Raw genomic sequence first — 7,939 nt, forward strand, 5'->3', positions numbered from 1 at the left:
TAAGATATTATTGTCTTACAATTAGTCGTTCTGACGATAATATTCTTGAATTGGGTCCATGACTCTAGGAACCTTTTAAACCTTAGAGCCTACCTGTTTGGTTTTCCTATTCCTGGAACCTTTCCTCCATGAAGTAATTAATCAGAATGTTCCAATGATCACCTACCCAACTGTACATACATAAACATAAAACATTTCATAATCATAACACATATGACATGTGCATATTTTCAAGGGACCTAAAGACGCGTTTGATTGCAGGCATTCAGAAGACATGGGTAGCAATCAAAAAAGTACTTATTCATTCAAGTTCAGGAATCCAAAGCTAGGATTGATTAAGGGGTTGATCTCAGATGTGAAAAAAATCAGAAGGAACAACTTTTGTGTTGAGTATGGTGACCTATTGACTATCATGAACACTGAAGTGGATGCTTGGGCCATTTTCACTTTGGCACAATTATATGATCCTCCCTTGCGGTGTTTCACATTCCAGGACTTCCAGTTGGCGCCAACACTGGAAGAGTTCTCACATATAGCAAACATTAGTATCAAGGATGAAGTCCCTTACACCGGTCTAGGGGGATTTCCTACACATCAACAAATAGGTTCATCTATACATCTAGATAAAGCGGAAGTGAAAGCTAATCTTGGACCAAAAGGAGACACTTTGGGCTTCACTTTGAAGTTCTTAGTGGGAAAAGCTTCAGATTTCAAAAGTAAAGAAGATTGGGTCGCTTTCAATGTTGTGTTAGCCTTGATACTCTATGGGATTGTCTTGTTCCCGAACATTGATGACTTCGTGGACATGACTGTTATACGCATCTTCTTGCTCAAGAATCCCATTCCCACCTTGCTTGCAGATGTTTATCACTCCATCCATTGGAGAAATGAGAAGAAGGGGGGGATGATCCAGTGTTGCGCTCCTTTACTGTATAAATGGTTTTTATCTCACTTACCAAGCGAAGGGCCTTTTGTTCAGAACAAGGATAACCTCAAGTGGTCTCAAAAAATCATGTCTCTCACTGCTAATGACATCACCTGGTATTCTCGTGTTTATGATGATGTGGACATAATCGTTAAATGTGGCAACTTCCATAATGTGCCACTCATAGGAACTCGAGGTTGCATCAATTACAATCCTGAGCTTGCTATGCGACAACTTGGGTTTCCTATGAATGACAAACCAAAAGACAAGTTGTTAGAAGGTTTCTTGCTGGGAGAAGGAGTGAAGGACTTTGATCTGGTGAAGAGGATAGGTCGTGCCTGGACTAAAGTTCGTAGAGAAGGAAAAAGGGAGCGTGGAAAGAAGAATTGTATAGCTAGAGGGCCATATACAAGTTGGGTCCAAGCCAGAGCTTCTCAAGACAAACTACCATACCCTTATGAGCCTCCAATGCATACAAATCCTCCAGAACCTACTCACGTCACTATGGAGGAAGCTAAAGAGCTCAAAGTTGTCATCCAAAGTTTGGAAAAAGAGAATGAAGAGCTACGGTTGAACCTTCTCCGAATTACTGAAGAAAGGGATAATCATAAGTGGGAGCTTGGGCGGAAGAAAACACAACTTCAAGCAAATGTGGAAAGGACTGATAAGGAGGAATATAAGAGAAAAAGAGTCAAACAGGGGTTAGATCAGGCTGACAGCTGCTTGAATACCGTCAAAAGCCAACTGAAAGAGGCTGTGAGGGATTGTCGTGAGAAAGAGAAATGGTGGAAGCTCGCCACAAAACAAAAGAAGGAGATAAGAGAGACGCTTGAGGCTGAGATAGCCAACCTCAGTGTTTCACTCTTTGAATCAAAAGAAAGGGAAGAACGAGAACGCCGCAGTAAAGAGAGTGTTATGGCTGCTACTCAGGTTACACCTGAAATGTGGAAAGGAAAGTGCCAGAAGGCTGAAAATGCTAATGAGTGGGAACGATACTGGAGAGGCCGACATGACTCTTTGCTACAAGAAGGTGAAGATTGGATGAATGCAAGGGAAAATGTGAATGCTAGTTTGGAAGCCTGCGAGGAAACCATCCAGTTTTTACATGAACAAAGAAATGAGTATCGAGACAAGTTTGCCAGTTTGATAGACTTCTGTAATGGCATGGCTACGAATGTGCCTTTTATGCTAAGATGTGCTTTGGAAGACATAGACAATGACAACATCCCTCATTCAGTGACTGAATTTATTTATCTTTGTGAAGACATGATGAAAAGGTTCAAAGGAGAGTTGGAAGATCTCAACAAACAGAAGCCTGCAGTTTGACCTTCTTTTTTTTATGTTGTAATTTCGTTTATGTTTGAAAGAATATTTTGTACTCAATCCTTGTACTCTATTTTGAATTGAATGAATGAAGGATTTTGAGTTTCTTTTGTACAAAAAAGTTTGGTTCCATTCTTGTTTTATTCCCCGTGATCTCTTTCAATGCTTGCTAAGTTACAAGGAATCTAACACGGTTCCCTGAAAATAAAATTGAACATAAGCATAAAAGACATTTTTAAATCCACGTGCATTAACATATGCATCATGCATTTCATTTCTCAAAACAAAAACTCATTCCATTTTTCCTCGTGTCCAGTAGTTCAAGCTGATTCCTCAACGTGCATACGCTACTCGCTCCAACACAAGAAGAATCATGGATGTAGTTAGAGAAGAACAAGCTGCCTTCAGAGAGGAGATGGACTCTGTCAAAAGCAAGATCGAGCAGATCTTTGAGGCTATACAAGCTCTGGCTAGAAGGGAAGAAGAGGCTCGTGTTGCCGCTGCTGCAAGGAACGATGCTCTAGTTCAAGGGGTTGCTCTTCAGTCAGGACCTTCAGTTCCTATTCCAAATCCCGTTATCTACGGTCTTCCTCCAGGCTTTGTTCCACCGCCTGAAAGAAATCATGTGCCTCCACCTGCGCATACTTCTGGAGTAGTTGATGGAGTCGTTGTGCAAGGACCTCCGATTGTCAATCAAGTAGTCATGCCCCGCACTGATGAAGAGCTCCAGGACGAGTTTGAAATGCAGAATTACAATGGAGCTACTCCAGTGGTCATCCCTACTGCTGCCCAAGATTCTGAGGCTATCTTGATGTGTCGTGCTCTGGCCGAAAAGTTAAGAATCTTGGAAGGACATAACTCAACCCGTTTAAGTGCCTTGGAGATGTGTCTAGTCCCAAACGTGGTGATTCCTCCAAAATTCAAAGCGCCTGAATTTGAAAAATACAAAGGACTCACATGTCCTAACATACATTTGAAAATGTATTGCAGAAAAATGATTGCCTATGCCAGAGATGATAAGCTCATGATCCATTGCTTTCAGGACAATCTAACTGGGGCATCTTTGGACTGGTACATGTAGTTGGAATGTAGCAACATCCACACTTGGGATGAGTTGGCTGAAGCATTCGCAAAGCAATACAAATATAATACTGACATGGCACCAAACCGTACTCAGCTTTAGAGTATGGCTCAGAAAGACAATGAATCTTTTAAAGAATACGCACAATGCTGGAGAGAATTGGCTGCAAGGGTGCACCCGCCGCTGGTTGATCGTGAATTGATTGACATTTTCATGGGAACCTTGCAGGGCCAATATTATGAAAGATTGATCAGTAGTGTGTCCACAGGATTTTCTGACATGGTGATCGTGGGAGAAAGAGTAGAAGAAGGACTGAAGAGTGGTAAAATCCAGGGAGGTTCCAGCAGTCAACCAATCTTGAAGAAGCCTTTCAACGGATTCAAGAGGAAGGAGGGTGAGACTAGTGCCATTTCTTCTCAGAGGGGGAGACCACCATACAAAGCTCCTGCTTCTGTGCCTTATTATCAGTACCCTTATGTAGCGGCTGCTCAATATCCAACCATGCCTTACCGTCCAATTGCTCCTGTTCCTATTCCAGCTCCGGTACCTCACTATCAAGTTCCAGTTCCAAAATATCAAGCTCCACAACCTCAGTTCCAGGCTCCTCCACCTCAACATCAACAGAGAAATCAACAGAATAATCAACTGCGTCCAGTTCAGCAGCAACGACCAAATCAACAAAGGCCATATCAACAGTACAATAATGTGAATACCACTCATATCCCAATGACTTACACTCAATTGCTACCGTATCTGATTCAAAATGGGACTGTCGTGCCAAGGGCATTACCTCCAATGCCGAAGCCGCATAAGCCTTGGTATGATGAGAATGCTAGATGTGCCTTTCATGCTAATTCAGAGGGTCATACAACAGAGAATTGCAAAGTGTTCAAGCTCCGGGTCCAAGAGTTGATAGATCAGAAAATATTGTCTTTTGCTGATGTTCCAAATGTGGGGAACAACCCTTTGCCTAAACATGATGGTTCAGGTGTCAATGCTATAGAAAGTTCAACTGATGATGGATTGATAAAGGATGTGTTCAAGTTGAAGACTCTTTTAACAGTGGTCCATGCTAGATTAATGGAAGCAGAAATGATGAATGGAGTACATGATAATTGTGTGGTGTGTTCATCCAACCCTGATCAGTGTGTTGAATTCAAAATTTGTCTTCAACGTTTGATGGATCAGCGGGTTATTCAGTTCACCAGAGCAAAGATTGATGAGGATATTGCTGTGATTGTGCCTGTGTTTGATCAGGAGAGGCTTCCCAAGCCTTTTGTGGTCCCTTATCAGAGAAATGCTGACCTAGATCCAGTGAAGAAGATTGAGCCCATGGTTATCCATGTTCCCGCTCCATTCTCATTTGACAGTACCAAAGCCGTGCCTTGGAACTATGAGCCTGTAGTTTATGTGGGTAACAAACCAGTAATCTTGAAGGAGCCAGATGTGACTAACATCGCTGGAGCTAGTGGTGTGACTCGAAGTGGAAGGGTTTTCGCTCCTGAAGTGATCCCAAACAAAGAAAGTGCACCAACAGTTGAACCAACGAAGGGGAAAGAGGTGAATCCTCCAGAAGCAGGAGAAGGCTCATCTAAGAAAGCAGTGATTGCTGAAGAGGATAGAGAATTCTTGAAAATCATCAAGAAGAGTGATTACAAGGTCGTAGATCAGCTCAACCAAACTCCTTCAAAAATATCCATTCTTTCTCTACTTATGAGTTCTGAGGCTCATAGGACTACTCTATTGAAGTTCTTGAACGAAGCTTATGTGGCAGATGACATCAGTGTTTTTCAGTTTGATAATGTGGTTGCTAATCTCAATGCTAGTAGTTGTTTGATGTTCACTGATGATGATTTACCCCCTAATGGGCGAGAACATAATATGGCGCTTCATATCTCCATTCAGTGTACAAATGTTACTTTGGCTCGAGTACTGGTAGATACAGGTTCATCCTTGAACGTGTTACCTAAGACTACCCTGGCGCAATTGAATATTGAAGGGGTGCAGATGAGACCCAGTGCTTTGATAGTGAAAGCTTTTGATGGGTCTAAGCGAACAGTTATTGGGGAGATTGACCTCCCAATCCTGATTGGCCCTCAAACTTTCTGTATTACCTTCCAGGTAATGGATATTAGGCCTGCCTATAGCTGTCTGTTAGGTAGACCTTGGATCCATGCTGCTGGAGCTGTCACCTCGACACTTCACCAGAAGCTGAAGTTTGTTACTTCTGGTAAGCTGGTATCAGTATCCGGAGAGGAAGATATTTTCGTCAGCCATTTGACTTCTTTCAGATACATTGAAGTAGGTGAAGACATTGTTGAAACTCCTCTCCAAGCCCTTGAAGTGGTCAATGTGGTCCAGACTAAGCCGAAACCTGTTGAAGAACCCAAGGGGGTCATGACCTCGTGGAAGAGTGTGAAAGCTGCAATTGAAGCTGGTTGCCCTGGAAGTTGGGGCACAGTGATTGATTTACCAGAGAAGAAAGACAAGTGTGGATTAGGATAGCAGTCGTCTATTGAACTTTTCAAAGGTCAGAAGATACATCAGGGGAAGGTTCCTAGCATCCAAGAAATATTCTCCAAAGCCGGTTTCCAAAGTGATGATCAAGTGAATGCTCTTGAGGATGAAGATCTAGATTTGTCCAAGATGGTGTTTTGTGGACCTCCGGATGCCGCTCTCACTAACTGGAAGGCAACAGATGTTCCGGATATAGTTTCTTGTTCAAAGTAATTTACTATTTTTTTAAACATCCAATGTCATGCCCAAGGCATATGGATAACTTTGTAGGGCCCATTTTGTGTTAATATTTAAGCCTTATCATCAATACAAAGCACATTTTTTGAGATCCTTGTCTTTCATCTTTTTAATTTATTTATTTTTTTACAAACAAATAAACAACAAAAAAAATGGCAATTTTTATTTCACATCACTTTCATTTTTCAAAATCTTCCTCTAAAAAGAAAAATCATTTTCATGCAGATCATTAATAACTGGATCCATTGAACACGACGATGCTATAATTCCCTATGACTTCGACCTCCCGATTAACCAAGCTGAAGAGGATGGTAAGGAAGACTATGAACTCCCAGAAGAGTTCACCAGACTTTTGAAACAAGAGGAAAAGATGATTCAGCCTCATCAGGAACCAGTGGATGTGATCAATCTGGGGACTGAGGAGGATAGAAAAGAAGTCAAGGTCGGAACTGCTTTGAAAAAAAATGTGAAGGAGGAACTAGTCAAGCTACTACATGAATATGTGGATGTGTTTGCTTGGTCATATCAAGATATGCCAGGACTCGACACCGACATAGTTGTGCACAAGCTACCGTTGAAGCCGGAATGCCCGCCCATCAAGCAGAAGTTGAGAAGAACTCGACCAGACATGGCTGTCAAGATCAGAGAAGAGGTCAAGAAGCAGTTTGATGCAGGTTTTCTAGCTGTTGCAACTTATCCGCAGTGGATTGCTAATATTGTGCCAGTTCCGAAGAAAGATGGAAAAGTTCGAATGTGTGTAGACTACAGAGACCTGAATAGAGCTAGTCCCAAAGATGATTTTCCTTTACCTCACATTGATGTATTGGTAGATAACACAGCTCAGTTCTCTGTATTCTCCTTCATGGACGGATTCTCAGGATATAATCAGATCAAAATGTCTCCCGAAGATATGGAGAAAACAACTTTCATTACACCATGGGGCATTTTTTGTTATAAGGTAATGCCTTTCGGCCTGAAAAATGCTGGGGCAACCTATCAAAGGGCCATGGTGACTCTTTTCCATGATATGATACATAAGGAGATTGAAGTCTATGTGGATGACATGATTGCCAAGTCTCTGACAGAAGAGGAGCATGTTATTCATCTGAAGAAGTTGTTTGTAAGATTGAGGAAATATAGACTGCGCTTAAACCCTGCTAAATGCACTTTTGGAGTCAGATCTGGAAAGCTTCTAGGATTCATTATGAGCCAGAGAGGCATAGAAGTTGATCCTGACAAAGTCAAAGTTATTCAAGAGATGCCAGCACCTCGGACAGAGAAGCAAGTTCGTGGTTTCTTGGGCAGACTGAACTATATTTCCAGATTCATCTCGCATTTGACAGCCACTTGCGAGCCAATATTCAAGTTGTTAAGAAAAGATCAAGTCGTTAGGTGGAACGATGATTGCCAGAGTGAATTCGATAAAATTAAACAGTATCTGCAAGAACCGCCAATCTTAGTGCCACCAGTTCCAGGAAGACCTCTCATTATGTATTTGACAGTACTCGATGAATCCATGGGATGTGCACTGGGGCAACATGATGAGACGGGTAGAAAAGAGCATGCTATCTACTACCTGAGCAAGAAGTTTACAGAATGTGAAATCAGGTACTCCATGCTAGAAAAGACTTGTTGTGCATTAGCATGGGCTGCTCGTCGTCTGAGACAGTATATGATTTATCATACAACAATGTTAATATCCAAGATGGATCCCATCAAGTACATCTTCGAGAAACCTGGATTAACTGGCAGAATCGCTCGTTGGCAAATGTTGTTATCAGAATATGACATTCAGTATGTAACTCAGAAGGCCATTAAGGGTAGTGTGTTATCAGAGTACCTTGCGCACCAACCAG

At 41.9% G+C, this 7,939-nt stretch overlaps 3 protein-coding genes across 3 annotated transcripts; all 3 read left to right on the plus strand.

Moving 5' to 3' along the window:
* Window positions 1–274: 274 nt before the first annotated feature.
* Window positions 275–2,251, plus strand: LOC127092099 (uncharacterized). Its single transcript, XM_051030907.1, has 2 exons — window positions 275–1,466; window positions 1,572–2,251. The coding sequence occupies exons 1-2, from the start codon at window positions 275–277 to the stop codon at window positions 2,249–2,251; spliced, it is 1,872 nt and encodes a 623-aa protein (XP_050886864.1).
* Window positions 2,252–2,621: 370 nt separating this feature from the next.
* On the plus strand, window positions 2,622–3,329 carry LOC127092106 (uncharacterized). The gene has a single exon (XM_051030919.1). It carries the CDS (start codon window positions 2,622–2,624, stop codon window positions 3,327–3,329), a length of 708 nt encoding a protein of 235 aa, XP_050886876.1.
* A 501-nt stretch (window positions 3,330–3,830) lies between these two features.
* On the plus strand, window positions 3,831–5,834 carry LOC127092113 (uncharacterized). The gene is made up of 3 exons (XM_051030929.1): window positions 3,831–4,988; window positions 5,079–5,274; window positions 5,635–5,834. Exons 1-3 carry the CDS (start codon window positions 3,831–3,833, stop codon window positions 5,832–5,834), a joined length of 1,554 nt encoding a protein of 517 aa, XP_050886886.1.
* Window positions 5,835–7,939: the final 2,105 nt, after the last annotated feature.

This window comes from Lathyrus oleraceus, chromosome 1 (assembly GCF_024323335.1).
Source record: "Lathyrus oleraceus cultivar Zhongwan6 chromosome 1, CAAS_Psat_ZW6_1.0, whole genome shotgun sequence".
Taxonomy (NCBI): Eukaryota; Viridiplantae; Streptophyta; class Magnoliopsida; order Fabales; family Fabaceae; genus Lathyrus; species Lathyrus oleraceus.

Coding starts and splice junctions, on each gene's coding strand:
- LOC127092099 (XM_051030907.1), top strand. CDS start 275: ATGGGTAGCAATCAAAAAAGTACTTATTCATTCAAGTTCAGGAATCCA. Junction 1,467..1,571: donor GCTCAAAGTTGTCATCCAAA/GTTTGGAAAAAG, acceptor CACAACTTCAAG/CAAATGTGGAAAGGACTGAT.
- LOC127092106 (XM_051030919.1), top strand. CDS start 2,622: ATGGATGTAGTTAGAGAAGAACAAGCTGCCTTCAGAGAGGAGATGGAC.
- LOC127092113 (XM_051030929.1), top strand. CDS start 3,831: ATGCCTTACCGTCCAATTGCTCCTGTTCCTATTCCAGCTCCGGTACCT. Junction 4,989..5,078: donor TCAAGAAGAGTGATTACAAG/GTCGTAGATCAG, acceptor ACTCTATTGAAG/TTCTTGAACGAAGCTTATGT. Junction 5,275..5,634: donor TCGAGTACTGGTAGATACAG/GTTCATCCTTGA, acceptor ACATTGAAGTAG/GTGAAGACATTGTTGAAACT.